Below are 16,618 nucleotides of genomic sequence, written 5' to 3'. Positions count from 1 at the left end.
TTAAGAAGAGTTCACCACCGAGTAGTCCGTCTCGGAGGCGTGTGGGCCGTCGATGAGCCGGACGAGCCCCGTCCTGGTGGAGTACTTAAAGATGAAGGCCTTCATGAGGTCGTAGCGGTAGTTCCTGTTCAGGACGTTGTACAGGACCGGGTTGACGCAGCAGTGGACCAGCGAGAAGCACTGCGTCAGGTGCAGCGCCACGTCCAGGAAGTTCTCCAGCCGGCAGCTGAAGGGCAGCACGTTGAGCAGCGACAGCGTGTCCAGCAGGAGGACGGCGTGGAACGGTAGCCAGCACACCAGGAAGACCACGATGTAGGTGAGGACGATCCGCCGGCTGATGCGGCGCTCCTGATCTGCGCTGGGGGGGATCGCCGCCGCCAGGAGGAGGTAGAAGACGGAGATGACGGGGAACGGGATGGCGAAGCCGAGCACGGTGAAGCTCAGCTGGACGCCCACCATCCAGTCCCTGGGGCGGTCCGCCGGGTACACCGGCCGGCACACGGCGCCGTCGTGGTGCGACGACTTCACCGCCTGCAGGAAGTAGGTGTCGGGGACGGAGGCCGCCAGAGCCAGCAGCCACACCAGGACGCAGATCAGCCGGCGCGCCACCTTCCTCCTGCGGCCGTCGGGGGCGTCGGCGAACCGCGCGACGGACAGGTAGCGGTCCGCGCTCATGCAGGCGAGGAAGAAGATGCTGCCGAAGAGGTTGACGCTGAAGACCAGGTGGGTGAGTTTGCAGGCGGCGTCTCCGAACGGCCAGCGGCCGCCCTGCAGCAGCGAGGTCACCCACACCGGCAGCGTGGCCACGACGCACAGGTCGGCCACCGCCAGGTTCAGGACGTACAGGTGCGTCTCGTAGCGGTTCCCGCCGGACCGCAGGTTGACCCAGACCACCGGGGCGTTGGCGGCGAGCCCCACCAGAAAGATGAAGACGTAGAGGACGGAGAGGACGTGGAGGAAGGCGGCGTGGCCGACGGCGCCCGAACACACCAGCGTCTCCACGTGGGACAGGTTGTGGGCGTCGCCCGTCAGGTTAAGCTCCTCCCACAGCTCCATGAGCTCAGTGAGGTCACTGGCACTCAGACTCATGATGATGTCACGACCTGGAAAACTAGAAGAAGAAGAACCGTTAGTGACTTCTTCTTCTTCTTCTTCTTCTTCTTCTTCTTCTTCTTCTTCTTCTTCTTCTTCTTCACAGACCGTCTGTTGGTTATTGATTAAAGTGATCACACACACACACACACACACACACACACACACACACACACACACACAGAGACAGAGAGACAGATGGACGGATGTCCGGAGGTCAGAGGTGAAACGATCCAGACGTCATTAATAAACTGAAACACTTTGAAACTGACAGGAAACAATGACCTCTGTGTGTGTGTGTGTGTGTGTGTGTGTGTGTGTGTGTGTGTGTGTGTGTGTGTGTGATCAATAGTAAGAATTCAGTTCAATTGAAGTTCACTCTGAGGACGTAAAATGATCTGAAAAAAGGAGCTTTTGTTCAGATTTAGTTTACAGAAAATATTCATATTAATAATAATAATATTTATAATATTTAATGACACAATAATGAATCAATAAAACCACTTTAACATTCATCAGGAAAAACATAAAAATAATAAACATTGTTAAAGTATTATTTTATTTAAATGTGCGGCTCACAACCTTCAAAATAAAAGCTTTCTGTCAAAGATAAATATCTTTATAATATAATATATATATATATATAACTTTAAGAACAAAAAGATATTCATAAATTAAAATGTTTAACTTCAGACTCTAGTTTACTCTGTTTATGTTAATGAGCTCTGAGAAGAAGAAGCAGCTGGGAGGTTCATTCAGAGGCTCCTGAACGCACCATCAAAACACCATAAACCACAGAAGAAGTCTCCTAAAGGGCCATAAAACACTGAACGAGCCGCAGAAGATTTAAGGATTCTGAGCTCATTCAGAAACGTGAACGAGTTAAAACAGATACATGTAATAAACAACATAAACTCTACAACATATACATGTAATAAACAACAAACTCTACAACAGATACATGTAATAAACAACATAAACTCTACAACAGATACATGTAATAAACAACATAAACTCTACAACAGATACATGTAAGGTTTTTATGTTCTAAACCGGTTATTACACATGTATTAAGACTTTTAAAGAACAAGCGCTTTGATTCGGCTCACATTTTAATGTATTTAAATGTTATATTTGACTAAGATTAACTGGTGTTTGGTGGAGGACTCGCATGCCGAATACACCAGAGGACACACATGATTACTAATAACTCTTCATACTTTTAATAACAGACGGACGTCAGACGTGAAGTCTGTGTAAACGTTAAAATGACTCGCTTCTGGAGCGAGTCTGGTTCGAAGCGGAACGAGCCGGCTGTACCTGCTGTCACGTGAGCGATGGAACCAGACTACGTTCAATTAATTTACTATTTAACGAGTTCACAACACTTACGGGTCTAACGGGGGAGTTCAGGTCCTCTCGGTGAAGTCCGGGTCCCGGTGCGGGTTTAACGGTTTCTCCGGCTGATAGCGCGAGGTAAGTGCGAGGCGGACCGAGGCGGACTGGCTCTCTGAAGACCCCCTTCTCTCTTCTTCTCTCTCTGCATTTAAATAAGAAGAAGAAGAAGAAACGCCCACAGAGGCTCCGAGGTGATTTATTGCGGTTTTCAGCTGCTGGACAAAACAAGTGAAGCACGTGAGAAAGAACTGCGGGTTTCTATTGAACCCGCAAACAATAGCGTCACAGATGCGTGACGTCTACAGGGTTTAAAGGGTCTAAAGAGGTCTACAGGGTCTACAGGGGTCTAAAGGGTTCTAAAGAGGTCTAAAGGGTCTCAAGAGGTCTACAGGGTCTGAAGAGATCTACATGGTCTCACTAGGTCTACAGGGTCTGAAGAGGTCTACAGGGGTCTATAGGGTTCTAAAGAGGTCTAAAGGGTCTGAAGAGATCTACAGGGTCTAAAGAGGTCTACATGGGTCTAAAGGGTTCTAAAGAGATCTACAGGGTCTAAAGAGGTCTAAAGGGTTCTAAAGAGGTCTAAAGGGTCTAAAGAGGTCTACAGGGTCTAAAGGGGTCTAAAGAGGTCTAACGGGTTTAAAGGGGTCGAAAGGGCTCAAAAGGGTCTAAAGAGGTCTACAGAGGTTGAAAGGGTCTAAAGGGGTCTAAGGGCTCTAAAGAGGTCTACAGGGTCTAAAGAGGTGACCAGGACCAAGATTCAGACCAGGGCCAGGACCAAAATGAGAACCAGGGTTTTAATATTTGTTTTCTGGTCTGGGATCAGGTCTAACCCTCCAGCTGCTCAAACAGGAAGTGCTCGTTCCCAGACAGGAAGTGGAGACAATGAGCTGCACCTGTTTATTTTACTGTTTACTTCCTGTTTACTTCCTGTTTGGTCCTGAGAAAATAAAGGTTCTCACACACCTGATACTTCCTGTGTGTGTGTGTGTGTGTGTGTCTCTTTGTGTCTGTGTGTGTGTGTGTCTCTGTGTGTGTGTGTGTATGTGTGTGTATGTGTGTGTGTGTGTGTGTGTGTGTGTGTGTGTGTGTATGTGTGTGACTCGAACCTTCAGACTGAGGATCAGCTTCTCTACCAGCTGAGCAATATATATATATAAATATCTCCTTCAGGACGAGACTTCTCTTTCGGGACGAGAAGTCTCTTTCGGGACGAGACTTCTCCGGAAACATCTCCTTCGGGACGAGACTTTTGCTTCAGGAAGAGACGTCTCCTTCAGTACAAGACCTCTCCTTCGGGACGAGACCTCTCCTTGGGGACGAGACGTCTCCTTCGGAAGTAGTACGGTAGTAGTTGTAGCTATTTTAGTAATATTGGTATTGATACCAGTAGTATTCGTAGTAGTAGCACAGATAGTAGTGGAAATACTAGTACTCTAAGTAAAAGGACTCTTGTAGTATTGGCAGTATTTCAGCAGTAGTATTATTTATCAAAGTAACAGGAATTTGGAGTTGTAGTTGTAGTAGTAGTAGTACTGTAATACTAACAACCCGATGAGACAGAGTGGTTATGATTGCAGTACTTGAAGTAGTATTAGTAGTAGTAGTTTAAGAGTCAAGGTAGACAAGATGTGGCCTGTACATGTACTAAATGTAGTACTACTTTTAACACTATGTTTATTTATGTTTAGCTATGTTTAGTGGCAGTATTTTTAGTGCTATTTTTGCAGTAGTTGTAGTAGTAGTACTAGCAGTAGTGGTTATGTAGTCATCTACTGTGTTGCAGTACTCTTTGGATCCACTTGGAGGAGCTGTGGTGTTAAACACTGAGTGTGTGTACTTATACTTTACTTTATCTGTTTGAGGTTATTGATCAGCAACAATTAAAAAAATATAATTAATCACTTCATATAAAATCAATATAATCAACAATATTAATCATAAAATATTAATCATGACTATTTATTGAACAGACAAAAGTATTACATTAATACATATTATTATGTTTAACAGAATCTTCTGCTCTGAAATTCTACTTTTATTAAACTGATTTGATGCATTTTGATTGATTGTTGAATTATTTTCATATTTTGGTTTATATATATAAATATACATATATATATAAATATATATATATATAAATATATATTAAAATCATCACCAAACACCAAACTGCTCACAGAAAAATGAGAAACGTGAGATTTCATTCTAAAAGTAAAGAAAAGGAAAATTCAATAGAAATGTAAAGTATTGATGAGCTGAGTGAAGTCAGAATCATTAATCCACAATAACACCACGAAGGGTACTTTCAAAATAAAAGCACTGCTTTAAAACTGTTGGCAAGAATTTTAGTTTTACACGGAATGTCTGTCGTTTATCATAATATTATTGTAGATTTCATATTTAAAATATTAGAACAGAAGTGTCTGTAGTTCAGATTAAAGTCACTTCATGTAAACAGGAAGTGTTTGGACTTCTTTTGCTCTTTTGTGTTTTTATATTCTTTATAACTATTTGCTTTAAAGGTGGATTTGGTAAATGTTGGAGCACATTTAATGACTTTATTTCATCTATAATAATACAGAATCATTTATTAGTTGATTAATACTCAAATAATTTACTCTGAAATATAAAGTACGAGTACCTCACAATCAAAGGCTTCACGTTTCAGTTTGTATAGTAGTATTTGTCAGTGTATTTGTACACTGACTGTAGTATTACTCCTTAACTTATGTAAGTATATCTGGACAATTTTTTTGTTTTGTTTCGCTGTGGTTTTATTCTGAAAGCGCGCAGCGGAAACGTGATGGTTGGTTGTTTGTAACTTGACGTGTAGAGAAGAAGAAGAAGAAGAAGAAGAAGAAGAAGAAGAAGAAGAGGAAGAAGAGGAAGAAGAGGAGGAGGTGGACAGACGGACCGGAAAGAAAGAACATAAATGTGGAATAACTCGCGTGCTGCGCGCGTGACACCCTGAGGAATATTTCCGCTCGTGGAGGATTATTAAACATTTTGTGTTTTTCATTTTTTTTTCTGGATTAGATCCCGCTGCTGCTTCCTGTCGGGACAACACACACACACACACAGTTCAACCCGGTCCCGGACGGCGCGTGTGTATGTGCACGTGACTGTGCGCGCGTGTCCAGGTGTGTGTTTCCAGCGGCTCGCTCCGGACGGCCTGTTTGTGTCCCTGTTTGTGACCCGTAGTGTTTGTGCTGCGCGCGACTCCATTCACAAAAACAGACGTTTAGATTCTTTGTGGAGTGTTTGTTGTTTTTATTTTAGGAGGAAATCCAAACTAACTGTGTGTGTGTGTGTGTGCGCTTTTGCCGGAGTGTGCACGTGCGCGTCCACGCCCCCCCTTTCTTCATTCGCACGCGGCTGATCAATGAGGATTTATTTACTTCAGCACGAGAGAAGGTGTAAATATTTGGGATTTTGTTTGTTTTGAATAAAAAATAATCAAAGGGAAACAATACAACTCTGGAGTTTAGTCCACAGAAGAAAAGGTGAGTTTAAAATGTATGATTTTTATTATTAATAATAATAGTAATAATAATATTATTATTATTAGTAATAATAATATTATTGTTGTTGTTAATATACTTTTTTGAATTTGCTTATTTTTCATCTTTTATATATTAAAACAATAAAGTATTATTGTTTGGGCCAATTTGCAAACTTAACAATAGTATTAAGTAAATATAATAATAATACTTTTACTGCATTATTTCTATTATTTGCTGTTTTTTCCACTTTGTTGCACATTTAATTTTATGAAGAATAAAGTTTCATGTTTTGACTAAACTAACTTTATTTCATTTGTTTTATTTTTCCAGGTTCAGTGTCTCTAAAGGACATGAGGACACAAGGAAACGAGGACATGAGGACCACACTAACCTGCTGCTTCCTGTGAGGTCTGAGGTCAAATCTTTCTTCCTCTCATTGATTCATTGACTGACGACAAAATAATAATAATAATAAAGTAACTTATCTTCAAGTAAACATCCAAAAACACTACAGAAAAAATGCTAACGCACACCTTTCAAAATAAGAGTCTCTGCTGCAGCTCTAGTTTATAAACTCATTTAAGGTAACTCAAGTTGACTTTCTCCAGCTGTGTTTTTATTTTGAAAGTCTAATCACTTCCTGTTCTCGTCACTGTCTTTTATTAACTAAGGATATTTGAGTTTCCTCTTACATGTTGTTCTCCTGGTGTCCACTAGAGGCATCAATGCTGTATTATAGAGGTAATACATGTTATTCTCCTGGTGTCCACTAGGGGCATCACTACTGTATTATAGAGGTAATACGTGTCATTCTCCTGGTGTCCACTAGAGGCATCAATGCTGTATTATAGAGATAAGACATGTTATTCTCCTGGTGTCCACTAGGGGCATCAATGCTGTATTATAGAGATAATACATGTTATTCTCCTGGTGTCCACTAGAGGCATCACTGCTGTATTATAGAGATAATACATGTTATTCTCCTGGTGTCCACTAGAGGCATCACTGCTGTATTATAGAGATAACACGTGTCATTCTCCTGGTGTCCACTAGGGGCATCAATGCTGTATTATGGAGGTAATACGTGTCATTCTCCTGGTGTCCACTAGGGGCATCAATGCTGTATTATAGAGGTAATACGTGTCATTCTCCTGGTGTCCACTAGGGGCATCAATGCTGTATTATCGAGATAAGACATGTTATTCTCCTGGTGTCCACTAGGGGCATCAATGCTGTATTATCGAGATAAGACATGTTATTCTCCTGGTGTCCACTAGGGGCATCAATGCTGTATTATAGAGGTAATGCGTGTTATTCTCCTGGTGTCCACTAGGGGCATCAATGCTGTATTATCGAGATAATACATGTTATTCTCCTGGTGTCCACTAGGGGCATCAATGCTGTATTATCGAGATAAGACATGTTATTCTCCTGGTGTCCACTAGGGGCATCAATGCTGTATTATAGAGGTAATACGTGTTATTCTCTTGGTGTCCACTAGGGGCATCAATGCTGTATTATAGAGGTAATACGTGTTATTCTCCTGGTGTCCACTAGGGGCATCAATGCTGTATTATCGAGATAATACATGTTATTCTCCTGGTGTCCACTAGGGGCATCAATGCTGTATTATAGAGATAATACATGTTATTCTCCTGGTGTCCACTAGGGGCATCAATGCTGTATTATAGAGATAATACATGTTATTATCCTGGTGTCCACTAGGGGCGTCAATGCTGTATTATAGAGATAATACATGTTATTCTCCTGGTGTCCACTAGGGGCGTCAATGCTGTATTATATAGATAATACATGTTATTCTCCTGGTGTCCACTAGGGGCGTCAATGCTGTATTATATAGGTAATACATGTTATTCTCCTGGTGTCCACTAGAGACACCAGTACTGTATTATAGAGATAAGACATGTTATTCTCCTGGTGTCCACTAGGGGCATCAATGCTGTATTATAGAGATAAGACATGTTATTCTCCTGGTGTCCACTAGGGGCATCAATGCTGTATTATATAGATAATACATGTTATTCTCCTGGTGTCCACTAGGGGCATCAATGCTGTATTATAGAGATAATACATGTAATTCTCCTGGTGTCCACTAGGGGCGTCAATGCTGTATTATCGAGGTAATACCTGTAATTCTCCTGGTGTCCACTAGGGGCGTCAATGCTGTATTATAGAGGTAATACGTGTCATTCTCCTGGTGTCCACTAGGGGCATCAATGCTGTATTATATAGATAATACGTGTTATTCTCCTGGTGTCCACTAGGGGCATCACTGCTGTATTATAGAGATAATACGTGTTATTCTCCTGGTGTCCACTAGGGGCATCACTGCTGTATTCTATAGGTAATACGTGTTATTCTCCTGGTGTCCACTAGGGGCATCACTGCTGTATTATAGAGATAATACGTGTTATTCTCCTGGTGTCCACTAGAGGCATCACTGCTGTATTATAATACAGGTTTATTTTACAGGTTTATTTTATAACTAAACATCAGATTTTACGAACTCTTCATATGTTTCTGTGTACAAATCTTAATTTACAAACTAACTAAAACTGTCGGATGAATGTCGTGAAGTAGAAATAACCAAATATACTCAGATAAAAGTACCTCAAACGTGTACTTTGGTTACATTCCACCACTGATGGAAACGCAATAAATTTCCCAGCAAGCCGATCCAGCTGAGTGTGTGTGTGTGTGGTTTGATGGATGATCATGGCCACACACCACATGCCTCACACACACACACACACACACATACACACACACACACCTGTCCTTCAAATAGTCTGGCGATAAGAGCCGTTATTGAAATCCCAGCTCCCTAACAGCCATCAATCACTCTGTGTGTGTGTGTGTGTGTGTGTGTGTGTGTGTGTGTGTGTGTGGAGCAGCGCTGATCCGTGCTCTCGCTCTCTGCTGGATTATTCCTTCCTCGGGAAACGAGGCGACGTGCCTTATCAGTCCTCCGGCTGGGTGATAAAACACCACGTAGAGCCTTGTAACATCACTGTGTGTGTGTGTGTGTGTGTGTGTGTGTGTGTGTGTGTGTGTGTGTGTGTGTTTGTATAGCTGAAATTATTGCAAGCCACACACCACTTTCTTTCCAATTTTAACATTGAAAAACAGTTTTTCCTTCTTTGTTGTTGTTTTCACACGATTTGTGTAAATTGAAACAATTTTAATTCATTTTCGTAAAATGTGTTCATATATAAAACCAAACGTCCACAGACATGAATGTGAAAATACCAAACCAGCGTTTCAAACTAAGAAAATTTCTATTTTCCATCATATCTTCTCTCTTAAAAAAGTGGTTAAATGGCGAGAAAATCATTATCTTTTAGTTTTAGATTGTTGAGTACTAAACCTTGAACAAGACGCTCTGAAACAGAGTTTAAAATGTCAAATGTCAAACCACATCTTTCTGGCTTTCACTCCATATTTCAGTTTAAAGAAATCTATTTAATAAAATCTTCGTCTCATATGGTTTTTCTGTTCGTCTTCAGACATGGCGGAGTGAACGGCGTCGTCGTGGCAGACGGTCCGGTCTGAAGCAGAACCCCGCGGGCTCACAGCATGGTGAGGTCACGGGTCAACTTCAAGTCTAGTGTTTATGTTTCCTCGTACAAGTTACAGTGTTTGAGGTTGTAGCTCGGGCACCATCCATAATGCCCACAAATCCAAAAATAGTTTGAAACTGAGCAACAAAACGATACTCAACGCAACATAGCGCCACCAAACGTTGCGCCACCAAACGTTGCGCCACCAACCGTAGCGCCACCAACCGTAGCGCCACCAAACGTAACGCCACCAAACGTAACGTAACGCCACCAAACGTAACGCCACCAAACGTAACGCCACCAAACGTAACGTAACGCCACCAAACGTAACGTAACGCCACCAAACGTAACGTAGCGCCACCAAACGTAGCACCACCAAACGTAACGTAACGCCACCAAACGTAACGTAGCGCCACCAAACGTAGCACCACCAAACGTAACGCCACCAAACGTAGCGCCACCAAACGTAACGTAACGCCACCAAACGTAGCGCCACCAAACGTAACGCCACCAAACGTAGCGCCACCAAACGTAGCGCCACCAAACGTAGCGCCACCAAACGTAACGCCACCAAACGTAGCGCCACCAAACGTAACGTAACGCCACCAAACGTAGCGCCACCAAACGTAGCGCCACCAAACGTAACGCCACCAAACGTAACGCCACCAAACGTAGCGCCACCAAACGTAACGTAACGCCACCAAACGTAGCGCCACCAAACGTAACGCCACCAAACGTAGCGCCACCAAACGTAACGTAACGCCACCAAACGTAGCGCCACCAAACGTAGCGCCACCAAACGTAGCGCCACCAAACGTAACGCCACCAAACGTAGCGCCACCAAACGTAACGCCACCAAACGTAGCGCCACCAAACGTAGCGCCACCAAACGTAACGCCACCAAACGTAGCGCCACCAAACGTAACGCCACCAAACGTAGCGCCACCAAACGTAGCGCCACCAAACGTAGCGCCACCAAACGTAACGCCACCAAACGTAACGCCACCAAACGTAACGCCACCAAACGTAACGGTTAGACAATTATTTTGTTTTCTATTTTTAAAAATTGTAGAAAACATTATTGAAAAAGAACAAAAAGAACTCATCACTGCTTTTCTATTAATTCCCCAAAAACCAACTTTAATTTTCAGCCACATTTCGTTTCCTTTTCTTTTTTTTCTGCCCTGTAAAGCCGAGCGAGTGAAGGATCTCTCTGCTCGCTCCACATCTCAGGCGGCCACCCAGCTGTCTGGATAACTTCCTAATGGCCCTGCGGCTGATAGCCAATCAGAGATGGTTCACGACGCCGTGTGACAGGAAATTCAATTAGGCTGTTCTTTTTTTTCCTTCAGTATTGCTCTCCCAGAGTCTCTCTCTCTCTTACTGCTGTGCTTTCCCTTTGTCTCTCGCCCTCTCTTTGTTTATCTCACGCCTCTTTTCTCTCTTTTATTTCCTGGATCTGTCGAGGGAGAGTGAAAGAGTAGCTCGCAGCGTCATATGTCATCCAGGAATACAAAAAAAAAAAAAAGAAAAGGCTGCTCTTATTTTTCTCCATGAAAGGAAAAATGAAATCACGTCCTGTGTTGGAGATCATTTTCATTCCTGTTTGTCCATGAAAGTCCATGTAACACTCAACGGTTTATTTCAGAGATTTACTGAACTAAATCTACACGGCAAAGACATTTCATAGTCCTCATTAGTCCTTTTTCCTGTCAAAGAGGAAGAAATCCTTCAATAAAATGAAGAAACTGTGCTTGCTGATCGAGCAAACGTCAATACGTTTGATGTAAATGAATGCAAAGTATTCAAAATGTTTTAACTACTTTAAATCAGAAAGCAGTTATCCTCCAGCTTGGTTTCTTATTTCGACTCTCCTCTCCATGTTGCAGGTGGATGCCAGCGCATCTTACAGGATGAACCCGCTCGCTGCCCTCAGCATCGACCGCAACGCTCTGGTGGGGGAAAACTACCGCCCCCACGCAGGAATCTTCTATCCCGGTATTCATCCTCTCTCTGCCGAAAAGCCCCAGGAGGCCGGCTCTTCTCTCCCGCTTGGCTATGACCTCCTCTACAAACCAGGTGTGACCCTGTTGGATGGCCAGAAATCTGCGAATGGATATGTTGGACTTTATAAGAGCCCACAACCAGGGCTACAGAAACCCCTGGTTGGTCCTGGTGCAGGAGGAGACAGTCTGGGGCTGGACCGCCGAGTCTTATCCAACGACAAGCAGTCAGAACTGGATCTGAATGGTGCTGGCGGCTTCCTGAGATTGCCCTGGGTCAGCCCTTATGCTGATGTAACAATGTACCCCTTCCTGGACATGGCGTACAAGGCCTCCTTCCTGTCCCAGCCGTCGCCCTTCCTCCACCAGCAGCTGGCATACCAATCTCTCTGTGCTGCTGGGGCAGGAAGCAGCACACCTGGGGAGGACAGACTTTTCTACCTGCCTCATTATGGCCCGGCCCATATCTCCTCCCCGCTGGGCCCTCTGATCAGGATCCCTACTGCAACTCCGTCTCCTGCCGTCCTGTCACCGCTGCCCCACTGCCAGGACAAGGCCTTACAAGGCCTCGGTCCTCAGGTGCATCAGGAACCTTCTGCCTTCAGCACCAGTCCACAAATCCACCAGGAGCCTCAAGCTGTTCATCATACGGAGCGACAACATGGCAGCAGTAGCAGTGGCGCAAAGTCCAGTCAACCTACTTCCACCAAGAACACGATGAGCAGCAGCAGTAGTGGTAGTAGTGGTGGCCCTGTTAGCAGTTCAGCTGCTGCCTTAGAGTCACCCCCAGTTACCCATCCCCCACGCTCAGTTCCCCAAACCCTCAACAACACCACTACAGACCTCCAGAAGTCCCTTTACAGAAGGACCTCCTCAACCTCACTATCAGTGTCTCACCCTTTTTACATGGCCACTTCAGGCAGCAACAAAACCAAAGATGCCAGCTCAGGCCGCAGTACTGCAGAGATTTCACCTGCAAAGACATCACTGGACAAAGCTGTACCTCAAAAGTCTGCCAAAACCCCCAGGGACAAAACGTTGAATCTGTCTGCCAAAGAGTTGGAAGAATTCTCAAATGGATTCCCATCTAAATTAGATGCTCTGGCCAAGTTAGGGTATTTGCCACCATCTCATTACCAGAACCCACCAGTTACCACGTCAGCAAAGACTCCAGATCGTCCTGAAGTTATCAGCACTGTGCCCTCCCCTTGGGTTGTTCCTGGTCCTTCCCCAGCTGTCAGCTCTGCACAGCACAACAGAGGCTCCCAAATTATGAAAAACAAGAGTGTAGACAATACTTCTCAAAACTCACCTGGCTCCAAGACAGTTGAGGTCACCAGTATCCCCAGCCCTGCCTCAGCGGGACGACCGTCTGCATCATCTCCCTCCCTAAAGGCCAAAGTTGAATGGCCACGAGTCCCTGCTAGTGATTTGGAGAATCCAAAGTGTAAAGGAGAGACTGGGAAACATACTACAACTCCTGCTAAGCCAGAAGTTCCAGAGAGCCAACCTCATCCTCAGCAACAACAGCAATCTCGTGTGGGAAATGGAAACTCCTCCGGTCCAATCTATGGCGACTCCTACCTCCCTCCTGGTTTAGGTTACACTAACCGCTACATCCCATACTCGGTTGCTGAGAATATGTCCTTGCAACGCATGGCCATACCAGGCAAAGGGCCCGTCTATACCCACCCAGCTTTGCTTAGCAACAGCAGCTTTTATCCAGCTTGCATTGCACCAAAACATGGACTTCCATATGGGGTACATCCAAACCAGGGTGACTTCATGACATACCAGAATTCCCGAGGGATGGCCCCTCCACCTGTTTCCTCCCACGCAGGTCTTGACCAAATTGAGAACCAGGACAAAACCTGGAACGCAGAACCGTACAGGAACCAGGAAAAGCCGGATGCTGATTGCTCCCAAAAGAGTGACATTGAGAGAGACAAGTCCACAAACCAAACCATAAAGGCTTCAGGCAAAAGCCTCACTTCTACCAGAGAGGATGTAGTTTGTATTGACCTGGTGCGTGATGAGGAAGATGGTGAATTGAACACTAATAAGTACAGCTCCTTATCTACCATAAGAGAAGATTCCTCTAAGCATGGTGGTAACCACATCCAAGAGCCTCCAAAATCCTCCCACAGCCAGGCTGCAGAGCAGAGGCAACACTTACTACCCGACACCTCCCAACCACAACCCCCTCATCACAAGACTTCTTTACCTCCTCTTCCCAGTGAGGAGACCCCAGAAGAGATCCCGGAAATGGAGGAGCCACTTAGTCCATTCCCAGACATCCCAGAGGAGCAGACGATGCGCTGTGCCCGAACGTCTCCACAGCAATTTTCTAGAAAATGTAAAACTGGAGCCTCTGGTGGTGACTTGATAACTGGTGTCACTGGTGGTCGGACTAATGGAGTTGAGAAGGTTAGCAATGAAGATAAGTCAGAGGCCTCAGCCAATCAAAATGTAAGCCCTCAGCAACGCCCTTCCAAAGACGGTAACTCATTGGATCCTTGTGACAACAACAATTCCAGCAACATCATGAGCATGGGAGCAATGTGTGCAGTCACCAGTCCGAAGAGTCCGGCTTATGGGGGCAGCTGTCATCCAGACAGTCCAGTCTGCAGCAGTAAGGGACCAGCAAGTGGAGATTTTAGTCCCCAGGTCCCAGCATGCAGGAGTTTTAATCCCAGGGTTATGAACACCAGGGCCCTACTGTGTGTTTACAACAACCCAAGAACGCCCCCATGTAGCAGTGGAGATGTAGACGGAAGCTTTGTGGGCCCATGTTGCAGAAATCTGGCTCCGAGGGCTCCAACTTGTGAACCCAGAATATTCAGCGGCCCAACTCATGGAAGATGCAACTCTTTGTCTCCGAACTCTGGGAACATCCATTCCAGATTTACAAATTGTGAAAACCGCAATGCTGCGCGTCCAGTTTGTGTAAACATCAGGGCTCCTGCATGCGGAAAGAACCGCTTTAGTTGTGGACATAGCCTCTCTATAGGCCAGTCTTTTGGAAATAACCAAACCTGTGCACATAGCAATCCCAGAGTCCTCACATGTGGAAACAGTTTTCCTCAGAGCCCAACCTGTCGGCATCTTTCACCTGGAAATCCTACCAATGGAGGCTTGATTCAAGAACCGCTGGTTAACAAAAACCTAAAGTACGACGAGGCAGAGCCCAAAAGAGAGAGCTGTGGAGACGAAAAGGACGACATCCAGGACGGCTTGGATCCCCTGGAAGACGAGGATGAGGACTCTTGCTGCGGCAAGGGCCGACGCACCGGCCTCACCAAACGCATCGCCAACTCCACCGGCTACGTGGGCGACCGGATCAAATGCGTGACCACGGAGCTCTACGCCGACTCCAGCAAGCTGAGCAGAGAGCAGAAAGCACTTCAGGTAAGATCCACCTCTACATGTATTCTCTTTTTTCTTTCTTCAAACATCTGCTGACATAGTTTCAGCAGATGTTTCCAGCACCAAAGTCAGAGGATATGAACCCTCACCTGGCTTCCCAGGACCAAATTCTGTTTGGTGGAGATTCAAGAAGGTGCTTTGAAGTTGGAGAAGGTGTAAAAAGGTTGTGATACGAGGAGTGCAACACAGTGTTTGTATTCTGAGGGTTTCCAGGAGTTTGGTGGTGGAATCAGAGTAGTCCAGTATCCTGAGGGTTTAGGATGATATCAGATGTTTTTAAAAACCCTACAATCCACAATCAGCACCCAACTTCAGAGTCAACGCAGGAAGTAGTGGGTCGTTGATGGAGGTTAATACATGTTCACCCTTTTTATGAACCCTCAACATGATCGTTCTCTAATCTAAGAAGTCATTTCTCAGCTATAAAATGTTGGAAGATGTTTAATGAATCCGGGTGTTTTGCCAACTGGGAACTTGATCCTAAATGAGAAGCAGCTGTCAGACAGTGTAATTATACTACTTATAGCCGTAATAAAGTAATATAACGTGTTGCTAACAGGATCTCGGTAATATCATTACATTTACTATGTCAAGTAACGAGATACCACCTGAAATTAAGTGTTTATTGTCTTAAGTTTACTGCAAATTAGTGACGTGAATGCATGAATGACTCCATCTAACGGCAGGTCTGAGTAAAGTAACTCATTACTATCAAATCACAGTGAGTGTCGTAAAGGTGAAGATGTAGTGAATACTCCTCAGGTATGAGGAGGTGTTACGAGGAGATTCGCCTTCTCTTTCACTTCCTCCGTCACTACATTTCTTTTTCTCGGCTTGTTTTTCCGCCCACGACTGTTTTCGGGTCGTGCTGAGTTCGGGTTAGGATAACACACCGGATGTATGTGGCCTCAGGCGACTCTTCTCCTGCTGGTTTCTCCCCAAAAGAGAAAGGAAACGAACTGTCTTCTTCTTCTTTTCTTCTTCTCTCCTTTTTTTCTTTCATCTCTGAACGTTTTGCTCTATTTTTGTTTCTCTGCCTCTCTGTTCGCCGCTTCCTTCTCTCACCTCCTCGTTCCCTCGGGATCCCTCCTTCAACTCAAATTAAATCCCTCCTCCTCCTCCTCCTCCTCCTCCTCCTCCTCCTCCTCCTCGTCCTCCTCCTCCTCATCCTCGTCCTCCACCCTCACCAACGGAGGAGGATGGAAAGTATAGAAGCTAATAGAAGCTGGTTTGTGTTTGAATAAGAATAAATAATAAATTACATTTCCCATCAAACGGCTTCTCTTTATGTTGAGAATTGGACCAAAAGGAGTCGAGCATTTAGTGGCGTCCATCTCAGAGAATATCCACTTTCTTTCCTAAAGTTCTGAGCTTTTTTCTTGTAAATTTACGGCTTTAATCTCAGACAATGTCTAATTTTGTTTCTCGTAATTTGTGTTTTTTTTCTCATAAATGTTTGACTTTAATCTTAAAGAATCGTAAATTATTTTCTTTTCTTGTGACGTTAACCACCTCCCCAGCTCTGTAATATTTTTATTTTTTACCTACAATGACACTAATACACTGTTGTATTAACACATCAATCTTGGGTAAATTTCACATTTTCGAATTAACA

At 44.5% G+C, this 16,618-nt stretch overlaps 2 protein-coding genes across 2 annotated transcripts in view; one reads left to right on the top strand and one right to left on the bottom strand.

The window, feature by feature from the left end:
- ackr3b (atypical chemokine receptor 3b) lies at positions 1-1,151 on the bottom strand (the record flags this gene model as incomplete). Its single annotated transcript, XM_079185568.1, has 1 exon — positions 1-1,151. The coding sequence occupies exon 1, from the start codon at positions 1,087-1,089 to the stop codon at positions 1-3; it is 1,089 nt and encodes a 362-aa protein (XP_079041694.1). The 5' UTR covers positions 1,090-1,151.
- Positions 1,152-5,333: 4,182 nt separating this feature from the next.
- The window catches only part of LOC306715439 (BCL-6 corepressor-like), a 30,090-nt gene continuing 18,805 nt past the window's right edge, over positions 5,334-16,618 (top strand). The window contains exons 1-4 of the mRNA XM_079185811.1: positions 5,334-5,993; positions 6,324-6,401; positions 9,521-9,593; positions 11,464-14,985. Of these exons, the coding sequence (XP_079041937.1) occupies positions 9,591-9,593; positions 11,464-14,985 (3,525 nt within the window). The 5' untranslated portion in view covers positions 5,334-5,993; positions 6,324-6,401; positions 9,521-9,590. The remainder of the gene's footprint in view (positions 5,994-6,323; positions 6,402-9,520; positions 9,594-11,463; positions 14,986-16,618) is intronic.

The sequence above is a fragment of the Pholis gunnellus genome (genome assembly GCF_910591455.1).
Source record: "Pholis gunnellus genome assembly, chromosome: 24".
Taxonomy (NCBI): Eukaryota; Metazoa; Chordata; class Actinopteri; order Perciformes; family Pholidae; genus Pholis; species Pholis gunnellus.
The sequence above is the reverse complement of the archived record's forward strand: the minus strand, read 5'-3'. Positions and strand labels throughout refer to the sequence as shown.